The following is a 24,000-nucleotide window of genomic DNA, read 5'->3' on the forward strand; positions in this document are numbered from 1 at the left end:
ACAGACTGCCTAGAACAGCTGTTCTCAACCTATGGGTCATGACCCCTTTGAGGTTCCAATCATCTTTTCATAGGGGTCACATAAGATCATCAGCAAACACAGATATTTACATTACAAATTCAATGATAGAAAAATTACCATTTATGAAGTAGCAAAGAAAATAAATTTGTTTGGAGTCACCACAACATGAGGAACTGTATTAAAGGGTCACAGTTTTAGGAAGGTTGAGAACTTGTCTTAGAAGATCTCATAGTTCTTCAAATCTAAGATATCCGTAGACTCTCTTTTACAAGTATTTGCAATGCATGATGTTAAGGAGTTCTAGCAGTGTAGTGTTAGTTGCCTACCTTACTGAAAGGAGGAGGCTAGGTTCCATGTCTAGCTTGTAAAAATAATCTTCCTTTCCAATAGGTATCAAAGAATAATCATATAGTGAAACATTCCTAACTGAAGTAAAAGTGTGCTATGTTTGAAGAATCAGCATCAGCACTCGTGACACTTTTTTATAAAAAAGAAATGGTGGGAACCAAATAAATGCAGGAAGTCTTTATATCTGTGTCCTAATGATAAGGTTTCACTCTCCATCCATCCTGAAAGAAAAAACAGCCGTTATGGGGGTTTTAAGCCAGTTAATCTTGATAGGGGTCAATCTTTTCCCCAAGAGAGGTCTGTGAACTGCCATTCCTTTTAAATCAAGTGAGTAAGAATGCATGTGTGCCATGAGTGCCAGTGTTTCCATGACTACTGTGCTGCCCCAGAGCCACTGCAGATGCATGAGGGGCTTGAGTTTATCCTTGTTCATAAATACTTCGGGAAAACTGATGAAGAACAACCACCAGTTCACATGCACCTTTTCCAGGTGGCAGAGCGTTCAACCATGATGTGTGGTGTCTTTCCTGAAATGGATGTACATCAGAACAGTCACATAAAGAAAACAAAGAAGCATTCGGGCAAGGTTAAATTCTGCCATGTTTCAATCAAAATCACTTTGCTGGTGAGAATTATAATATCACAACAGTTAGCCAAATACATCAAAAAGAATGTTATTCATTTCTGGTTGTGGTGGCAGTGGTAGTGGTAGTAGTTGTGGTGGTCTGTTAACTAGAACACCAAAATACTGCTTACCTCTTTATCAGTTTACTTTCATTCCCCTGCTATTTCTGATCAATGATCAATGAGATTGGGGATGTTGCCAGTATGGGAAGGATGGAGAGAATAATTTAAGCGGTGCCATTTTATAGAGAGTAATTCAGTGCATAGATTATAGAGGCCTTCTTTTAAGAGATTAAGTGAAATGATATAGGTAGGCTATTCATTTTCAAAAGAAAATACTCAAAAAAATTGGCTATCATCATGACTACTGTCAAACTATTTCTAAAAGATAAAGAACATTAAACTATTGATTAATTTCTTTGACAGTAATACATGTATCAAGCATATATCAGGCACATGCTATGAGTGGCCACATAGAGTCATGATACAGTCCATGGCTCTAGCCTCTGCCCCTTCATATGTTCCAATGTTTTATGTATGTTATATTCAAAGAAACAATTAGAAGCAAGATATTATGAATATGTATGTGTGCATGTGTGTGCATGTGTGTTTCAAGCTATTTGTTTTTCTAATTTGAGCTGACACAGACTTATGTAGCTGTTTTCCTGCAATTGTTATTATTTTGATTTTTTTTGAAGCTGTATAAAATCCCATTGTGTATGTGTATCTCATTTTTGTTATCCACTTCTGGCTATTGTGAATGGTGCAACAAGAAGCATAGCTTTGCAAGTGTCTACTTGCTATGTCAGCATTAGACTCTTCAGGTATTTCTAGGAGTGGTATGGTTAGGTCACATAGTAATTCTAGTTTTGATTTTTTCATTTTTCTTTTTTAAGAAGGCTCCATGCATATTGTCCCAGTGGCTGTACCAGTTTATTTTCCCACTGGATGTTCATAACGGTTGTTCTTTCCCCACAGCCTCACAAACAGTTGCTGGCATTTGTTCTTTTCTGTTCCTTCTTGTTGTGATGATAAGCCATTCTGAATATAATAAGATGGATTCTCAAAGCAATTTTAATTTTTATTTCCCTGATAGCTAAGGATCTTGACCCTCTCCTCCACTTTTTGACTATTGACCATTTGTATTTTTTCTTCTTAGAACTATTGAGTTCATTGTCAATTTACTAACTGGGTCATTTGGTGGTTAATATTACAGTCTTCATACATATAAACTAAGTGTCAGCTCCCTGTCTAATATATCGTTGGTAAAAAAAATCTTGCACAGTAAAGAAAATCATTACAAAATGAAAAAGCCAGTTCACAGAATGAGGTGAAAGATCTCAGAAATTACAATTTTCCCTTTGCCAAATTAAAGGTTAAAAGGGGGTCCAACTGCAGTCTTTGGCTGCAACCAGTCCATAACTGAAAGGCATAAATAATAACACTTTAAAGCTAAAATCTATACTTCCAAATCAGAAAAGGCTAAATTAATTCTTCATTTTTCACAGTTTAGAAAACAAAATACATTAGACTAGTGTCATGAGCTTAGAGAGAAAATGGTCCATTAGTTTTTTTTATATTAATAAAATTTGATCAGAGTGCTTTTGATAGTGTTCTTCTAAGTTACACAGATACATACATACGTGTGTGTGTGTGTGTGTGTGTGTGTGTTTGTGTGTGTGTGTGTGTGTCATAATCCAAGTGGATATTAGGTCCCTTAATACTTTCTGGGTTATATAGTGCAGCTAGGTGGAGTTTTCATAATATAGGAGTAGTTTAAACATTCTAATTAAACATTTTAAGAAATTTTGAAGCCCTCTGAAAGAATATAGGATCTTTCATGAGTAAGTAACTCCTAAGGCACCATACACTCAGGTTAGTGCTCTCTGTTTGCCAACAACTTCCCTTTTACACACACACACACACACACACACACACACACCAAAAGAAAACAAAACATCTACCCTCTCTGTGTGTGTTGTGTCTCTTCCTTGCATACTTTTCTCAGTAGAATGTCTAGGCTGGGTTCAAGAAGTAGGTAGGACAATAAAAACCCAAGATGTCAGGGGTTGGATGGGTTGTTACATTCTGCTTTTGCTTCTCCAGGTTTAGCCTTGTGAACACATTGGTAATATCCCTTCCAATAAGTGCTAAGAGTCATTGAGTTCTCATACTGCTGTTCCTTCCATGACAAGAGTTCCACATCATTGAGTGTGTTTCTACCCTTCATTGTCTGCCTCACATCTGCAAACATGTCAAAAAATAGTTCACTCCTCAAGTTAAGCAGTCTGAGTTCCTTTCTGTTTGGAAATTAACACTGTGATTTCCTCCATGATTCAATAGCTGAAAGTAATAGAAAGAATGACTTTTCTTTTGAAATGAAAGTCAAGTGTTTTTTGTTCAGACCATCATTTTACATTTTGTATGGACCATCAGCACCAAGATCATAGCACCTAGTAGACCTCTGAAAATCATATGCACACATTCAGAAATAATTCTGAGTGTCACTGTTTCAAATTATTCTGCAAACTCAACATTCTATCTCTTTACAACAGTTCTATTACCTGATGGGTGTAGCTAAATTAATACCACCATAATAGGGATCTATGGCATTATACAGGGTTTTGTGTCTATATGAGGTAGTGCCCACCTTATACAAGGTTGCTTGGGAAACACAGAGACAGGCACTCTTCATGCTAAAAAATGCCTTTAGTTGTTTTATTACTTGTACTTACTTAGGCGATTTCTTTACTGGATGCTTTGGTCAACTGTGTAAAGGGGCCATTAAAAATTATTATTAGAGTTAATCTTCAAAAGTTCTGTTGGGAACTCCAAACAGACTGGACCTGAGCAGAAATACCTCCCGTCACATAATAATCAAAACCCCAAATGCACTAAACAAAGAAAGAATATTAAAGGCAGTAAGAGAGAAAGGCTAAGTAACATATAAAGGAAGACCTATCAGAATCACACCAGACTTCTCACCAGAGACCATGAAAGCTAGAAGATCCTGGGCAGATCTCATGCAGAATCTAAGAGAACACAAATGTCAGCCAAGACTACTGTACCCAGCAAAACTCTCATTCACCATAGATGGAGAAACCAAGATATTCCATGACAAAACCAAATTTACACAATATCTTTCTACAAACCCAGCTCTACAAAGAATAATAGGAGGAAAACTCCAATACAAGGAGGGAAACAACACCCTGGAAAAAGCAAGATAGTTACCTTCCTTCATCAAACCCAAAAGAAGATAACCACTCAAATATAAAAAGAACATCAAAAATGACAGGAAGTAATAATCACTATTCCCTAATATCTCTTAACATCAATGGTCTCAATTCCCCAATAAAAAGACATAGACTAACAGACTGGATAAGGAAACAGGACCCTACAATTTGCTGTATACAGGAGACACACCTCAGTGTCAAAGATAAAAGCTACCTTAGAGTAAAAGGCTGGAAGACAATCTTACAAGCCAATGGTCACAGGAAACGAGCAGGAGTAGCCATTCTAATATCAGATAAAATTGACTTTCAACCTAAAGTCATCAAAAGAGACACAGAAGGACACTTCTTGCTGGTCAAAGGAAAAATCCACCAAGAAGAACTTTCAATTCTGAACATCTATGCACCAAATGCAAAGGCACCCTCATTCGTAAAAGAAACTTTACTAAAGCTCAAAGCACACATTGCACCTAACACAATAATTGTGGGGGACTTCAACACTCCACTTTCCTCAATGGACTGATCGGGAAAACAGAAACTAAACAGGGACACAGTAAAACTAATTGAAGCTTTGGACCAATTGGATTTGACTGATATTTATAGAACATTTCACCCTAAAGCAAAAGAATATACCTTTTTCTCAGCACCTCATGGTACCTTCTCCAAAATCGGCCATATAATTGGACACAAGGCAGACCTCAACAAATATAAGATGACCGAACTAATCCCATGCCTCCTATCAGATCACTATGGTGTAAGAGTGATTTTCAATAGCAACAAAAACAACAGAAAGCCCACATACACATGGAGGCTGAATAATACTCTACTCAATGACAACTTGACCAAAGAAGAAATAAAGAAAGAAATCAGAGACTTTTTAGAATTTAATGAAAATCAAGGCAGAACATACCCAAATCTTTGGGACACAATGAAAGCAGTGCTAAGAGGTAAACTCATAGCCCTGAGTGCCTCCAAAAAGAAAATGGAGAGAGCATACACTAGCAGCTTAATGACACACCTGAAAGTCCTGGAACAAAAAGAAGCCAATTCACCCAGGAGGAGTAGAAGGCAGGAAATCATCAAACTCAGGGCTGAAATCAATCAATTGGAAACAAAGCGAACCGTACAAAGAATTAATGAATCCAGGAGCTGGTTCTTTGAGAAAATCAACAAGATAGATAAACCCATAGCCAGACTGACCAAAGGGCACAGAGAAAGTATCCAAATTAACAAACTTAGAAATGAAAAGGGAGATATAACAACAGAAACTGAGGAAATCCAAAAAATCATCAGATCCTACTACAAGAGCCTGTACTCAACACAACTGGAGAATCTGGAGAAAATGGACAATTTCCTTGACAGATACCAAATACCAAAATTAAATCAGGACCAAATAGATCATCTAAACAGTCCCATAATGCCTAAAGAAATAGAAGGAGTCATAGAAAGTCTTCCAACCAAAAAAAGCACAGGACCAGATGGTTTCAATGCAGAATTCTATCAGACCTTCAAAGAAGAATTAACACCAATACTCTTCAAACTATTCCACAAAATAGAAACAGAAGGAACACTATCCAATTCCTTCTTCGAAGCCACAATTACGCTGATACCAAAGCCACACAAAGATCCAACAAAGAAAGAGAACTTCAGACCAATTTCCCTTATGAACATCAATGCAAAAATACTCAATAAAATTCTTGCCAACCGAATCCAAGAACACATCAAAACGATCATCCACCATGATCAAGTAGGCTTTATCCCGGGAATGCAGGGTTGGTTTAATATACGGAAATCCATCAATGCAATCCACTACATAAACAAACTCAAAGAAAAAAACCACATGGTCATTTCATTGGATGCTGAAAAAGCATTTGACAAAATTCAGCATCCTTTCATGCTTAAAGTCTTGGAAAGAACGGGAATTCAAGGCCCATACATAAACATAGTAAAAGCAATATACAGCAAACCGGTAGCCAGCATCAAACTAAATGGAGAGAAACTTGAAGCAATCCCACTAAAATCAGGGACTAGACAGGGCTGCCCCCTCTCTCCTTATCTTTTCAATATTGTACTTGAGGTACTAGCTCAGGCAATTCGACAACATAAGGAGGTCAAAGGGATACAAATTGGAAAGGAAGAAGTCAAACTATCATTATTTGCAGATGACATGATAGTCTACCTAAGTGACCCAATAAACTCCACTAGAGAACTGCTACAGCTGATAAACAACTTCAGCAAAGTGGCAGGTTATAAAATCAACTCAAGCAAATCAGTGGCCTTCCTATACTCAAAGGATAAGCAGGCTGAGAAAGAAATTAGGGAAATGACCCCCTTCACAATAGCCACAAACAGTATAAAGTATCTTGGGGTGACTCTTACCAAACATGTGAAAGATCTTTATGACAAGAACTTCAAGACTCTGAAGAAGGAAATGGAAGAAGACCTCAAAAAATGGGAAAACCTCCCATGCTCATGGATCGCCAGAATCAATATAGTTAAAATGGCCATTTTGCCAAAAGCAATATACAGATTCAATGCAATACCCATCAAAATCCCAACTCAATTCTTCACAGAGTTAGAAAAAGCAATTAACAAATTCATCTGGAATAACAAAAAACCCAGGATAGCTAAAACTATTCTCAGCAACAAAAGAAATTCTGGGGGAATCAGTATCCCTGACCTCAAGCAATACTACAGAGCAATAGTGTTAAATACTGCATGGTATTGGTACAGTGACAAGCAGGCAGATCAATGGAACAGGATTGAAGATCCAGAAATGAACCCACACACCTATGGCCACTTGATCCTCGACAAAGGGGCTGAAAACATCCAATGGAAAAAAGATAGCCTTTTCAACAAATGGTGCTGGTTCAACTGGAGGTCAGCATGCAGAAGAATGCGAATTGATCCATCTTTATCGCCTTGTACTAAGCTCAAATCCAAATGGATCAAGGACCTCCACATAAAGCCAGACACTCTGAAGCTAATAGAAAAGAAACTGGGGAAGACCCTTGAGGACATTGGTACAGGGAGAAATTTTCTGAACAGAACACCAATAGCGTATGCTCTAAGATCAAGAATTGACAAATGGGACCTCATAAAATTACAAAGTTCCTGTACGGCAAAGGACACCATCAAAAGGACAAATCGGCAACCAACAAATTGGGAAAAGATCTTCACCAATCCTACATCAGATAGCGGGTTAATATCCAATATATATAAAGAACTTAAGAAGTTAGACGCCAGAAAACCAAACAACCCTATTAAAAAATGGGGTACAGAGTTAAACAGGGAATTCTCACCTGAAGAACTTCGGATGGTGGAGAAGCATCTTAAAAAATGCTCAACTTCATTAGTCATTAGGGAAATGCAAATCAAAACAACCCTGAGATTTCACCTTATACCAGTCAGAATGGCTAAGATTAAAAATTCAGGAGACAGCAGGTGTTGGAGAGGATGTGGAGAAAGAGGAACACTCCTCCACTGCTGGTGGGGTTGCAAATTGGTACAACCACTCTGGAAATCAGTCTGGCGGTTCCTCTGAAAACTGGGCACCTCACTTCCAGAAGATCCTGCTATACCACTCCTGGGCATATACCCAGAGGATTCCCCACCATGTAATAAGGATACATGCTCTACTATGTTCATAGCAGCCCTATTTATAATTGCCAGATGCTGGAAAGAACCCAGGTATCCCTCAACAGAAGAGTGGATGCAAAAAAATGTGGTATATCTACACAATGGAGTACTATTCAGCCATTAGAAACAATGAATTCATGAAATTCTTAGGCAAATGGATGGAGCTAGAAAACATCATACTAAGTGAGGTAACCCAGACTCAAAAGGTGACTCATGGTATGCACTCACTAATAAGTGGATATTAACCTAGAAAACTGGAATACCCCAATCATAATCCGTACATCAAATGAGGTACAAGAAGAAAGGAGGAGTGGCCCCTTGTTCTAGAAAGACTCAGTGAAGAAATATAGGGCAAAACCAGAACGGGGAAGTGGGAAGGGGTGGGTGGGAGGACAGGGGGAGAAAAGGGGGCTTATGGGACTTTTGGGGAGTGGGGGGCTAGAAAAGGGGAAATCATTTGAAATGTAAATAGAAAATATATCGAATAAAAAAAAAAAGTTCTGTTGGTGTTCCCATAGCAACTTTCCTCCAAATTCTGAAAAGTCTTGCTAGAAATTTAGTTTAGTTGACACCCCAAATGCTCACATTTTATTATAATTTGTTAATTAGAAAGTTCTAAGAATATATCAGTGAAGAAGAAAAGGAAATCCTGAAGGATTTTTATTTTAAAGGGTCATGACAGCTTTTAAGAAAAGCAGAAGCCAAATCATAAAGTGAAGATCATATTTGAACTAGTCAAATTCCTGGTAGTATGACATATCCCTTATTCACATAAAGTGCTACAGATATAACTCAATGGATAGAGTGGTAACCTACCATAGCACATTCACAGCACAGTTACCTGCCTCACCCTTCATAGAGAAAGCACTAGCATATATATATAGTGATAACAATCCTTGTCCCTTTTGTCCTATTTGTTTAAAAAAGAAAATGTGTTCTTGGGAAAACTGGGCGACTGCAGTGCAAACTTCAGCAAGTTACTTGTAACTCGATTTATTACTTGTCTAATCATTTAGTAGCTTACATTGTAAAACAAATCATGCTAATTATCATTAAGTGATATGGCCAGAGGTTTAGAAATGTTCTCTAGAATCCTCTCAATGGCAGAATAGATGAATCACCAACCACGGGGTAGCCAGTGGTTTCTCAGATGAGATTGAGGAAGAAGATTTCAAAGCCATAGTCTCCTTCCTCCATCTTTTTGTTCCTTTCAGTGCCTCTTGCTATAGTTCATAGCAAAGGGTCTATAGTGCATCCCCAGCCAGTGAACAAAAAACAAACAAAAAACCACACTCACTTCCTGTTTTTAGACTGTTGCACGTCTGTTGTCCACCAGTGAAGGTTTTCTGAGACCGCTTCAAATCTTTTCACAATTATACCTTCAAATGTTAAGCACAGACTTATCAAATTTGAGCAACTAATACTCCTCTAAGTCCAGACAGATGCAGCATACCAGGTAAGGCTTATAGATGTTAATGTATAAAGAATATAGCTACAGAAAACATGTTTTAATTCTAGGATCTGGAAGAACATTGGTACTGAGAAATCAAGAAGTAAAAATCCCATGGTGTCAAGACATCTATTATGGCAATATTCTTTTCAGTATCAGGACTTTATGGCATAAAATATGCTGTTTACAGTTATGACTGAATCTAAACAGCCAAGTCTTCATTTTGTCAATAGTGTCTATTAAAAGGCAGAGAAACCTGCAGATATTTTGATGTATGTCATACAAAATGCTTCTCCAAACACATTAAAAACTTCTGATTTCTATGTAAGAATGGCTTATCTGGGCCTGCAGGTTCTCATCAGACTTGACTCTTAGAACTAGGCAACTGCTATGCATCATAGGATGCATACCTGCACCTCATATCTCTACATATTACATGCCAAGAGAAACTCCTGATAGTAGTGACCAAAAAGTGCCTTGAGATATTATCAGGCCCCTCTTAGAGAACTACTGACATAAATTAAAATGAAAACTGAGGGATTTATTAGTAGTCTGCAGTAGGTAGAGAAAGGCACATTTCTATGTCTCCAATATCTTTAGGGTGTTTGGCTGAAATGAGCACTAGGCTCTAAAACAAGGCACCTCTCTGGAAAACTGTACTTTATTACTTTGAAGTCACATTAATTATAACATTGTACTGTCTAGAGCTGCCTTAATCTTGAGTCCTACCTTTTAACATATTTGAATTCTTGCTTGCTTCCGGAGTAAGTGGTGAGCTAAGTGAGTTAGTACCAATAGTTTCCAAATATGGCTGATACCAGAGTCACCCCTAAATCTTTTCAGAGTATTGATTTTAAATCTAGTTCTTGGAGATGCTCATTTACTAGGAATGGGGTAAAAGGATGAAGGGAACATTTTTTCTAGTGTCTTCTCTACCTCTCACCTACTAAATAACCAACAAAGAATTAATTTTGGAAAGTCCCGTTATAGTCTATGCAAAAAACAGACTCCAACTTGTGCTACTACCTACTCTAAGCAGTGAAGATATGATGGGAAATGTATTTTTGGATGCCTGTCCTGAACAAACTTCCACATAAGCTTAGAAAAATAGGCACTGAATATAAAACATAATAACAAGCCCAATTAAAGCAGAAGCTCATGTGGTATGATCAATGGTAACTGAGTACAGTCAGAAAGACTTTGAAGAGAGTCATCAGGGAAGGTGACTCTTTTTCCCCTACAATGTGAAGGATGCAGACCAATGTGCCATACAAAGAACATACTAGACATAAATGACAAGTAAAAGGCCTCCAGGAATAAAATGGTCAGTTTTGTAGATCTTTGTAAATCATAAAAGATTATGGCTAGACTGGAGAAGGGTGATAAGAAGCAGAAAGAAGATCATGTAAGAGGACTTAGATGGTTAAGGTCAAGGATGAATATTACTCTACATGTAATAGAAACAAATAATAGAACTTTAAGTACTGGAATTTCACTGTACCATTCTATTTTTAAAGGATTCTTCTCAATACATGGTCCCCAACTATTTTCTGCGATGGCAGAGTCTGAAAACTATCTAGGGGGAAATTAGGAACCAAGAATACAGCAAAGAATTATTATGATTGGATTATACACTTACAACCAATTTGAAAGTAAAACCCATCCAGTATAGGGTTATCACATTATGAGGTAAGAAGTTTACCCCCCCCCAAAAATGCAAAATAAAATTAAGCAACATATGGTATCTGTTTCAAAATGCTTGGCTGATATCTTTATGATAGAGCACCCAATGGGAATCTGGTTGTCTAATAGCAGTGATGCTTAATAAGAAATTTAAGAAATAGGAGGTGTGACTCCTTTAAAAAGTAGGGCTTCCAAACTAAATAGGCACCATCCTAGAAAGAGTATAACAGAAGAAAATCAATTTGGGAAAACATGAGATTAGAAAGGATGTTTATAATTAGAGAAGTGTACACTGAAGTAATTTAGTGACTTCTTGTTTAGTTGACGGTTTTTCTTTGTTTGGTTGGTTGGCTGATTGGTTGGTTGGATTTTGTTTTCTGCTTTTATCAGGAGATAGATGAAAACAAATTGTAATAGCTACTCCAATTCTGAGTTGACCTCACTGGCAGCCCTGATGGATAACAACTGATGCCTTTCTGTAAAGAAGCCCAGATTCTGACATCTTTGGGATTGCCAAAGAGTACCATGTATTCCACATTACTGAATCATGAAGCAACCGTAATTACTTCTAAGTCTATGGATATCAAATGTTTCTGGAGGGACCAAATGGAACATTTTAACATTTTGTACTAAGACCTCCACCATTCTGTGTGAAAAGAGGGCTCATTATGAAGTACAGGGCTTAATCCTTTGGGTGGGCTCCTTAGGACAGGGTTAAGTGAAACTGGATGTAGTCAACATCTGATTACAAGGTTGTGGTCAAAAGTACAGATGGCGGAGCAAGCATACCAAACAGGAAGTAAGGTCAGCAAGAAGTCTAGTGAGTGAAATGGAAGAGAACGAGAGGCTTGGGAGGACTAAAATTAGGTCTCGCTTACTGGATTCATGCAGCCTAGCCAGAAGCAAGTGCTTGCTGGAACCCCAGAACTGTGCTTGCTACTGGTGTGATAGCAGGGATGAGATACACCCAATAATCTACAGAGTTTTCTATTCACCAATAAAGCAGAAACGAATGCTCTTGCTTCAGGGGCCTTTCGTGTTGACTATACTGATCATTTTATCTGTCTTTCTTTGTTCTGCTCAAGGGGAACACAAGGAGAGGGGACAAATAAGGAGAGTAAACTTGGAGAAAGCCCATAAATGTGAGGGAACTAATTTTCAATCAGATCTTTTTCTAATGTCTTTTGAGGGATATTTAAAATTTGGAATTTTGTCTACACTAGTCAGATTATGGAGGTATTTGGCCATGTGGCTTGCCAATAAGGATGAACATAATAAATTACTAAAAGCTTCATATTTTGTTGTTAGATCATCACCTGAACAGATGGAGAAGGAAAGAGGAATAATTGGGGTTAACTATCACTACTATATAAATGACACGGAAGAATTTTGTCAATTAAGGGCACTTGGGTAATGTCTTGGTTCTGTCACCAACTATTTCCGTACCACCTTCAATTTTCCTGTCCATCCTTTGGATTTCTTTAATCAGGAGACAGAAAAAAGTCTGCCTCATCTACCAGTTACATTTAAGTCTGAAATTGACTCAGATTATCTCCAATCACATTGAAATTTGAGTAAGATATGATTATTCTTTTTTTTTTTAGACACCAAAAGAGGGCATCAGATCCCATTACAGATAGTTGGAAGCCACCATGTGGTTGCTAGGAAATGAACTCAGGACCTCTGGAAGAGCAGTCAGTGCTCTTAACCACTGAGCCATCTCTCCAGCCAGGTGTGATAATTCCATGATACCCTGTAGTTTCTCCAAAATTGTCGCCAAAAAACATTGGTTCATTAATTATATCCTTGTTACTTATACTCTATTTCCTACAAAACCTATCCAAACTAAGTCTGGTAGGTCTGATTTTCTAAGCTATTCTGCAATATATCAACTGTTTGCTACATCCTTCCTAGCTATGGACAATACAGGTCATCTCCCATCTCTGTTAGAAGAAAAGATGCATTTAAGGTACACCTTATTCTGACTTCAATTTGGAGCCAGAGAAAGCATCTCAAAATCTGATCAAGTAACCAAGAGGAATCAAGGCCAACACCCAGCTGGAATGATGGGATAGCCAAAAATTGAATGTGGGAAAACTGCAGAAGGAACGCTTTGAATAAAGACATAAGCTGCTATCACATTCTACTGTGAAGATAAAGAAAAGCATTGTGGTACCATACTTTGAAAATGATATGTGTTCGATGCTCTTATAGCTTATGCATTTTTCTCAGTGATGCTTAGAGTGAATTTTAAGAGGCAAATGGAGTGTCGTGTGTCTGGGAAATTGCTCAAATACCTAATACACAATAGATACTCCACATATGAATTTTTTCCTGAGTGAATAAATGGTAAGCACTTGTTTAGTATATGGAGTCTCACTCTGGACAGGAAATAGAAAGCTCTGAAGAAAGTATATTAACTATTTATCTCCTGGGTTTTATTTCAGGAGAGTGAGGAGATGATAAAGACACATAGAGAGGAATTATTGTCCAGGAAAGCCATAGTGCAGCCAGACCACAAATAGCAGAAAACAAGCCTAGAATTATTAAAAATTCAAATTAGTAAGGTACATAGAGTCCAGCTCTGAATCTTAAGCCATTAACGGTCTTGCTAATGTGAAAAGCCACAGGTTGTACTTTTTTTTTTATTTCCCCACCTATGATATTTTTGAAGCTGCTGAACACAGATGCTTTATCATTATAAAGGATATATAGAAATATTTAGAGCGCAGTTGATTTCTCTCAGTAAATTCTTTCTAAAATGTTCCCCTTTCCAGGCTTAATACAAAATATATGTACACGATGCTTATGCTAGTACAAAGGGCTTTTTACCAGCAGATACTCACAGCCTTGGAGAAAACATATTACCAAGAGGTTGAGTGTGAGTTTTTTATTTTAGGGGAGAGCTGAATTAAAATAAAAATATAAAATTCTTGGGGCTGTGCTGATATATTTGTATTTGTATATAAAGGGAATAACCATTCATTGAATAAGTATATAGGTTGGTAAGTAAGAAGCCAGTTGCCACCTCTTCTCCCCAACCTGCTCTCTCAGTAGGGTCTCAAAACGACCTGTAATCACAAATCAAAAGGCACCAGAATACAACTCAAAATATGGAATCTATGGGGAAGCCAGATGACAAGAGTGCACAAATAAAGATTGCAGAAACCCGATTATCCTTATGACCACTTTAAAAGGTCAGTCTCGGAGCTGCCAGTGTCTCTGCAGAAACGAACAAGCATTAGTAACTGGACAAGGGTCTCACTTGACTTTTCCAGACAAACAACTATGGCTAAACCAGAGAAAGAACTGTTTCTTGTTCCTTGAACCTCGGATTTGGAAAGAAACGTAACAGTTTCCAACCCGAGAGCCTCACCTTTCCAGTGGAAGAAAATGACATTCAAGATGTACTTAATTTGCCCTAGTGGCTAATCCAGGACCAGCTCCGAGAGCTCCTCTGAGCTTGCCCGTCGGATCCACATCAAATCCTTCTTTTAAATATATATATATATATTTTAAATATATATATATATACAGAATGGATTGGGAAGATGTGAATTCCAGATTCCAGACAGCTAACTGTCTTTGCCTTACCATAAATATTGATTTTTCTTTACTTGTCAGCTCTTTGTCTTGTCTGTTTGTCTCCAGTTTTTTTTTTTTTTTTCAAATTGGCAGTCAAATGTTCCATCTCAACAGTGAAAAGCATGTCAATGAAAGCTCAGGAAACTAGCAGACAACATAAAAACAGTGATGTTTCATCTCAAAACTACTGATCTTCAAAGTTGAAAAAAAAATCTAAAACATGCTGTCTGTCCCCCTCCTGGCAATCTTCAGAAGTAGTGCACATTAGTCAAATATCTCTTTAATTCCCTATTGCCTTCTTTCCTTCCTCTCAAAAAAAAAAATGCTTAATCTAGAATCTTGTTTGGTTAGCCATTAACGTGAAACCTTGACTCCTTCAAAGGACACAAGCTCAATAAGATTTCTATTACATATGCTGGGGTAGCACCTAGCACAATGTTCAGCACAAAATAAGTCTCCAATAAATATTTGTGAGACACTTAAGTCGACAGAGAGAAGAGAGATTACCGTGAGGTAAAAGAAGAGTCCAACAGAGGACTCCCTGGTATTAAGCAGATAGTTGGCAACCTTCTATCCCTTTGCAAACTCCTAAGGAAATACACAAACTCCTTCCAAGGAGTAAACTCGGTGCACTCGATGCTCCCTGTAACATTTCTTCAGTAACTCCACTTGATTGAGATCAGTGGGCAGCCTTTACTTCTATCTAGCTCTATTCTAGTCCTTCCATTAAATCTGACCAAAGGCTAACCACGCCCCAGAAGTCCTACATTTTAGAATTAAACAGTGAGGTATCAATGAGGTCCAGTCCCTCAGGTAGTTGACGAAGTGACCATTGCTCAAGTCACAGGAACAGGGACACTCAATCTTACTCAGGGATTTTGAGGAGCACGGTTGAGTTAGTTCTGGAGCAGGTGGCACTCCTGCGTGAGGTACCAGGCACACCGGATTCCCGAGAGCCCTATTCCCAAGCCAAAAGACCTCTGAGAACCAAGAATCCTATCACCTCCACACAGTATCCTTTTTGCCAGCCAAGTGGCGCCCCCTTTCGTCTCCACGCCGGTCGGGACACTCACTTACCGCGTAGTGCAGACGGGGCTTCTCGCTGTAGGACGGGTCCCCCATGTCCTCGACTGGAGGAGCAGCAGGCTCTCTAGCTCAGCCTAGGGTTCTGGCGTCTATCAAGTGGTCCCCTTACTTCACTGCCATCTCAGAGAAAGCCCTGGGCGTCAGCCCCGCTGTGCTCTGAGCGCTCTGAGCGGAGCTTGGCTCCTAGCGTAACTGGCACTGAGTCCTGCGGCAGAGCCTGTGGGGACCGGGAGGAGGAGGCAGCGAGCAGGGGGGAGGGAGAGGAGGAGGAGGGAGCGGCCAAGTCTGATGAGATGGGCGGGCGTTTAATTCCTTCCGCTCCTGGCGGGCCCCTGCTGAGGCAGTGGCCGCTGCCAGCTGTTGGAGGCTGCAGCCACAGAGGTCGCCCAAGACAGGTGTCAGGCTGGCCAATGTCCCACCTCCTAGCATTTGGTACCTCCCGCTGGCCCCTTGACCTGATAGTCAACACTGGGGTTTCAATACCTGTAGAGAGAAGAGCTTTCCGAAAGATATTTTTGAGTAACTTTGAAGGAGCTGGGCTCCTGTCGCTGGAAGGCGATTCCCACCGTCTCAAGGGAGGGTGGAGTTGAAGGTTTTGGAAAGTCTTGATCTGAATGTCAAAATGCTGGGAATCCCTCAGGAATCTCAGGTGTGTGAGAAGGATCTAAATAAGTATTATTGTCTCCCCAGGGTCTGTTGAAGCTAGGAGATCCGGACCAGAATGGCTAAGGGAGTTTGCACTAGCCAAGCAGTCTAGGGAAGCCTGCTGAAAGGGCTAGTCCTAGAGAATTTGTTAGAACAGGAGTGAGTTCGCACCCTGACTGGATCTGGGCATACACTGTAGAGTAAGGGGCAGCACTGAACAAGCAGCTCTAAAGAGGAACGCTAATGGCAAATACTGCCAAGTAAACCAGCTCATTTTTAGCACACACATTGGAGCTGCACAAAAACTCACACAATTGGCTTCTGCTCTAAAATCCCTCCATGGAAACCTGTCCTTTAAAACACCTCGTTAAAAAAAAAAGTCATCAAGTTTCCTCAGAAAGAAACACAGAAGAGGTTCAGGGGATGGGGTGGGGTGGGGGAAGAATCTGGAGAATGAATGGAGACTCCAGAACCATGCAGTCAACCTATTCAGGCCCCAGATGGGGAGCGAGGACATGGAAAGTAGATTTGGGGATTACTTATACTAGTTCTTCAGTGTCCTGCTGTATTAAACTGTAGAAACACCTTCCACAGATCCTTTTTGGCGGCAAGGAGAGGAAAGTAGGATGTGACCCCTGTTAAATCCACGTGGACTAGCTCATCCACCAACCTACATCCAATTATTTGAAAACAATTAGCAGCCTGCTTATAACAAACAGTAGAAGTATGAGAACAGTTTCAGGAATTCTGGAGATAGCTATTTGGATAATTTCATGGTGGTCGAACTACCTGGAAAATTGTTCAGTTCTATATACTGAAGCTAACTGCATGTCTGTCTTCTCATCTAACAATTCCATTTGTGACTATACATACAATAATTTAAATGACTACATCATATACAACAGTACTCATAATACCTTCAAACATATTTATGCACAATGGAAACAGTTCAAACTTATATAAACTGGTGCATATCAATTATCTGCGGGTTTTGTGCACAGTAGAATACTACTCATTGGAGATTTTTTAAAAAGGGCAATGCTACCAAAGTATACAGTATGACTCCATCCCTCAAGCTTTATATTGGGAGGAGGAAGTCACTGGAGTTCATATTATAACATTCCATTTATTTATTCTGCAACTGAAATGCAAATATTGAACAGGAATAGTCATATGTGATGCATGGTGACAGAGGCCAGAATGTCAGTTAGCAAGGTGGGGAATGTGGAAGAGACTAGGAAGGTAGCCCCCAGGAATTCATGTTCTAGGGTGCTATAGATGGTCTGCGTACTAATATGTAAAAAGCAATTGCACCAAGAGTTCAGCACATTGGCGCCACTTACACTCTTCTCTGTGTGTATTTTACACTGTCATAAAATATAAGAAATAAACTTAAAATTCAAATTTGTCTTCAAACAGAAATTTGCAGCCAGAATTTTGCCTGTCTTACAAACAAGACCCAGACACTTATCTAGGTCTCTCATTCTCCCTGCAGTCTACTTTGCTCAAGTCCCCTAACTTTTGGCTGTGAGGGAGGACAGAATCAACTCAATCACTTTATAGAGACTTCACTGTTCAAGCAGGACTAGGCAGGGCTGGGAAAAGGTTGCATTAAAGGTCTCTCCTTTTACTTTCATTCACATCTGCTGCTGAAAAATAACCTTTAGAAGAAAGTCTTCAAAGAAAGTAGAGAACTACTGCCTACTTTGCAAGCATTGACTCTTCAGAGACTTGCAACTGCCAGTGTCTGGGGAGGATGTGTATATAAAATGAGACATGATGGACTAACCATGACATGCCTGGTTTAGGAACCTTTGCTCCACTGCTGTCTACCCAGATGAACTCTGAGCAGGACATGATAGGTCATGCTTGTAATCTCAGCTTTTAGGAGCCTGAGGCAGGAGGATTGCCATGAACTTGAGGCTAGCCTCAGAAATACAGTGAGGCCCTGTTTCAAACAAACAAGCAAACATGAACTCTCTGGTTTCAGGAAATTCTCTTTTGTCATATAAGCTCAGAGTTTCAGTTAAGCCCCTATTTTTATGAGGAATGCTACATTATCAATACATGTAAGCAGAAAGCAAGTTATTGTTTTTATAAAAAAATTCTTCACCACAGTCTTTTGATAATCATTTCCAAGCAAGATACTTTTTAAAAACTAGGTTGCCCCCAGAATTTGCTTGTATTATGACCTTGAAAAAGTAGCAATAAACTAACCAGTGCTTGCCAATCTGTGTCATTTTAGGCATGATTTCTGTCTTCTAGAACACTCTTTGCTATAGTGCTATTATTAAGTATGATGGGTCCCCAACACCATAGCAGACAAGTTTACTGATATAGGACAAGCATTTAAGAAAATGAATAGTTTGTCCTCCAGAAAAAATACCTCATAAAAAATAATCTTCTCATTCAAATCTCAGCTCATGTGTTTAAGACTCAAGTCACAAAAAGGAACCTTAAGAGATTGTCCAGAACCCTGAGATGTTTGTTCAGTTTGAAATAATTTAGATTAACAAATTATTTCGACTTAAGTACATTTTAAGATCTATCTTTGAATCTCTACTCACGATGAGTATTTTTTCTCATTGTTCACTTTTCCAGACATGATTGATTATTTTGTGTATTCAGAGAATTAACCCTTACACCTTGCTATTTCTCTGGGTGAGCTCAACTGTATTTTATTGTGGCACGAAGCTTCAGAGTTCAGATTGGATCATTTAGAACAATGGGGGAGACAGGAGGAAAGAAGAAACCTTTCTGCTGGGCTCAAACTTCAATCCACTCCTTAGTTAAGGGATGTTAGGCTAATATTCCCTTTTCTTCCTTTATTGTGGTACTGGAATGGAACCCAGGGCTCTGTGCATAGTAGGCAAGAAATTTTTCCCTGTGATATATCCCCAGGCCTGGTTCCACTTAAAAATAAAGTTCTCTATATTTATAATTCTTCCCAGAGGGCACTCAAAAATAATCTCTGCGTTACTCTAACAGCATCATCTCTGAGAGAAAACTGCGTGTGCCACACTAAGAGTAGAATGGCTGTACATTTCTGTCCCCAAACTTCGTGGTACTGCCAAGACTGAACTTTATTTCCTAGAATATTTAACTTAAAATGGAGTCTGCCTGCCTATAGGTTAAGTTATGCTTTTCCATATTTGGTGAAAACTCAAGGATGATTACCTTTGCTCAGGAAAACTTCAATTACACTTGTGAAAGCAAATTAAACTGCAGACTTTTGAAGGCACCAACAACATCCCTGTGGGTTGCTTCACTCCATCACTGTTATTGGTTGCTATGGGATCTGATCGGGCAGGGAACTCCTGCCCCCAAACCCAGTGTTTCTACTTCTCCATCCTATTATCATAACAACTCAGCCCTTTAAAATAGCTTAACATTTTTTGAAACAAAGTATATAATGTGCAACTCACTAACTTTTATAAAACATTCCCCCCATCTACCCTTCATCCAAGTTAAAGAATGGAGTGCTAATAACACTCTAGAAACCTGGAGTGGAAGACATCCTCCTATTTTTTTATGATTGGTTTATTTTCATTTTATGATGTGTATAGGTGTTTTACCTGCATGGGTGTCTATAGAACATGTATATACAGTGCTTATGGGGGCCAGAAGAGGAACTGGAGCTATAGACAGCTGTTAGCTGTCATGTGGGTGCTGGGAACATGTGTTCTTAACCATTGAGGCATTTCTCCAGCCCCAATATTATATTTTCGTTTGGGTTTATTTTCTAGCTTCCCACATGGTTTCTCAAGTGCAGTATCACTGCCTTTGGGAGATTCATATTCTTTGTTGTGGAGCAGCCTTGTGCCCTATAGCATGTTTAGCAGCACTTAGATCTTTACTACTAGATACCAGTATTATTTATTCTCCTTCAATTATAACAACTCAAAACTATCTCCAAATATTGCCAGTGTTCCTTGGTGTAGGTGGAAGCAAAATCTCACCTGGTGGAAAACAACTGTATTTTAGTAAGTAGCTAAAAATATTAGAGCCTTTTCCTAACTTTACACATATTGATGCATAGATATATTTTATTGCATCAAGCTTTTTTTGTTTAATACTATGTTTGAAGGCTCACCCATGTTGGCAAATGTCACTGTAGCCTATCACTGTCATTGCTCTGTGACATTCCATTGCTTGTGGTAACCATTGTTTATGTTTTAACTGTTAATGAACATTTATGGTTGTTCCAATTTAGGATTAGTGAAACCCACATAGTTTGAGCATCTTTCTGCATATCCACATATACACATGCACGTGCCTTTTTACAGGCTAAGAAACTGCAAATAGCATTGCTGGACTATAGGCATGCCTGAGTTTAGTGTTACTGGATTGTGCTCTACAATTTCCCAAATGGACTGTATTAATTAAAATCTTTATTTATCCTACCATATAAATAGACTGAACATAGTTTATATAAAGGCTGAACATAGTTTAGAGTTGACTCTCTTTTAGGTTTTCTCACAAAGCTACAAAATAAAATTAAAGAAACCAAACCCCAGAATAAGGAAGGATAGCTAGGAAGTAGCTCCATGACCCCCTTTTCCCAAATCATGTCTTCTGGAATTAAAGGATGGCCCTCCAGCTCTACCAGGGCTTTGGTGTCAATAATATCATTGCCAATTTCACGTGCTTAGAAGCAGGAATAAATGATACACTTGGTGTTTTTAAGAAGGAGGACAGTTCATTTGGTAGAAGTTCAACTTGCTTGGAAGGGTGACAATCTCAATGAGAAAATTGTAAACATGTGTGCCACTTCAGGAATGATCAGTTTACTCTATAGTCATAATTCCTTACTTCATTTCCTAAATCCCTAGGAGAGATTGAAAGAACAAAGGACCCTTGTTCCTTTGTCCAACTCAATAAAAGATACACCCCTCAGCCTGAAAGCAGATCTAAGACTAAGAGTAATGCTTGAAGAATCCCTGGTGGTCCCAAGAATATCTCTTGGAGCTGCAATAACACAAGAGAGATGAGCGAGAGGGACATGGCTTTGGCACAGCCTCATGGTACTCTCTGTGATCCTGATAATCAGCACAAAGAACGGTACAGAGTTATGTGTCAATTATGGATAAGAACATGATGACCTGAGAATGCAGGGGAGAAAGGAAGCGAGGGAGAGTTGGGGTAGAGCAACTGCTACAATAGGTTCCATTAAGGTAACATTGGTTTTACTGTTCTTGTCATCTGATATGTTCACTGAAGAATTGCTACTCTGTGCCAAAGATCCCGGGAGAGTGCCCTTAAAAAGAACCCACAGAGAGATGGTTCTAAAATAAATGTTCTATTCAAGGGTCATTAATCAAAAAAAGAGAGGCCATAATCCCTCCAGCTATGCCTTTCCAAACTACAGCTTGAGAATTAAGAAATGACATGGCTATTGAACTCTTGAACTAACAGCGACTTCAATTACCTGCCCATGATCTGCACAAGATTGTGTCTGTGGACACCCTATCAAGAGGAGGGGAGGGACTTATGAATTTCAACCTCTCCTTGGAGATCTATAGGTAATTAATGGTTCCTGGGAGAGGGGAAGACAATCTCATTAGTGGTATAGCCACTGATAAATTGCCCATGCTTGCTTGCTTTTCTTTCTTTCTTTCTTTCTTTCTTTCTTTCTTTCTTTCTTTCTTTCTTTCTTTCTTTCTTTCTTTCTTTCTTTCTTTCTTTCTTCCTTCCTTCCTTCCTTTCCTTCCTTCCTTCCTTCCTTTCTTTCTTTCTTTCTTTCTTTCTTTCTTTCTTTCTCTTTCTTTCTTTCTTTCTTTCTTTCTTTCTTTCTTTCTTCCTTCCTTCCTTCCTTCCTTTCCTTCCTTCCTTCCTTCCTTTCTTTCTTTCTTTCTTTCTTTCTTTCTTTCTTTCTTTCTTTCTTTCTTTCTTTCTTTCTTTCTTTCTTTCTTTCTTTCTTTCTTTCTTTTATCTTCTTCTATAATGTTAGTTTTTGAAATTATAATAGAATTACTACACTTATCCCTTCCTTTTCTTCTATCTAAATCCTCCTGCATAGTTCCCCTTGCTCTCTCAAATTCAGGATCTCTCTCTCTCTCTCTCTCTCTCTCTCTCTCTCTCTCTAATATAATATAATATAAGCATATAATGATAAATTATTGTAAATATACTATATATGTTCCTAAATACATAAATAAAACTGGCTCATTCTGCATAATATTACTTGTATATACGTTTCCATGACTGATATCACTTAGTATTAGATTAACAATTTTTTTGTGCTCTTCACTGTAGAAGACTATTTTTTCTACTCTCAGCAGTCCTTGTTGACTATAGCCCTTTGTCTAGGGATGAGGCCTTATGAGCTTTCTCCTTACTGCCTTACTATGTTCTTTAAAATATTCATGCACCTATTGGGTTAAAGAAGAAGAAAGAGGAAGGGGAAGAGAAGGCGGAGGATGAGTAGAGTGAATAGGAGGAGGAACAAGAAAAACAGGAGGTGGGAAGAAAGAAAAGACAAAAGCAGAAAAAGATATGAAAGTAGAAATAGAAAAGAGATCATCACGACTGAATGTGATTAAAACACTGTATGTACTTGTATGAAACCCATTATTATATACAATTTAATAAACTGATGAAATGGAAATGACTTTTCATTTATAGACACAATCAACTGGTATGCATTTCTCTAATTGCAACCTTCCTTTATCTGTTTGGCAGCTCAAGTACCCATACTTTGCAGAATGTTCAAGACTGTGACACCACTACAAGTGGTAGGAAGAATATTCTAAATAATATCGTTTCCACTGTTGATTGAACAGTTTGGGGGATGGTGCTCTGTGGAATAACAAACGAGGATCTCTATCATATTAATATGAGGAAAGTACGATTATTTTCATTTTATTTCAAGGAGAGTTTTCTTGTTATACATACATAATATGTGATACATATGAAATGTAAATAGAAAGTTGGACACACAAAATAACTTACACAGTAACCAATCAGGTTTCAGAGTAAAGGATCCTTCTTACTGTTAGTCATGCTTCTCCTCCATTAAATTACCAGAATCTCCACCCATATCTCTTTGGTCAGTGATTCCCAATTGAAGGTGAGTTTGCTCCCAGGGAGAAATTTAGCAATGCCTAGAGCTATCATACTCTGTAATAACTTGGGAGAACTGGCACTTGAATCTAGTAAGTGGTACTAAATATTTCCCAAGTGATAGAAGGATAACTATCATCACAAAGAATGATCTGGCCTCAAATTGCAAGATTGCTGAAGTTGTGAATCCTTTCATAGCCATAAGGAAATCAGTCTTCAAGAATGCCTACACAGAGTTCTCACACCAAGAACATTGTTCTTTTGAGTACAGTATATTTTGTACCACCTGAGAATAAAGCTCAATGCTTCTCAAGTGTAGAAATGAGCTGACTTCTGAGAACCATGCACCATGGCAGGTTGTTGGAATGCCAGCAGATTGGCTGGCCATTTGTGGCAGCGTTTTAGAGCACTTGACTATTAATCCAAACAAACCAATTTTGGAAGCTTAAAAACTCTTTACTTTCTAGGCTCAACAGTAGTGTAAATGGTGACACTCTGTTACTGTGGTGACTGTAGTTTTCAAAACATTTTCACATGTAGCAGGACTCCTCCAATAAATCTATCTTGTGATAAATCTATCTTTATGATTAAGAGGGTAATATATGAAACCAACCTTAAAAAGTTTGG

The 24,000-nt window shown here is 38.6% G+C and overlaps 1 protein-coding gene across 2 annotated transcripts in view; it reads right to left on the reverse strand.

Moving 5' to 3' along the window:
- Arhgap6 (Rho GTPase activating protein 6) overlaps positions 1 to 24,000 on the reverse strand; it is a 537,411-nt gene that overhangs the window by 250,460 nt on the left and 262,951 nt on the right. Inside the window, exon 1 of one of the 2 annotated variants that reach the window (XM_052170864.1) lies at positions 15,658 to 15,904. The exons of the other annotated variant lie outside the window; for it this stretch is intronic. Within the exon in view, the coding sequence (XP_052026824.1) occupies positions 15,658 to 15,702 (45 nt within the window). The 5' untranslated portion in view covers positions 15,703 to 15,904. Of the gene's footprint in view, positions 1 to 15,657; positions 15,905 to 24,000 lie in introns of those variants that run through there. 2 annotated transcript variants of the gene reach the window in all.

Source organism: Apodemus sylvaticus, chromosome X (assembly GCF_947179515.1).
Source record: "Apodemus sylvaticus chromosome X, mApoSyl1.1, whole genome shotgun sequence".
In the NCBI taxonomy this organism is placed as follows: domain Eukaryota; kingdom Metazoa; phylum Chordata; class Mammalia; order Rodentia; family Muridae; genus Apodemus; species Apodemus sylvaticus.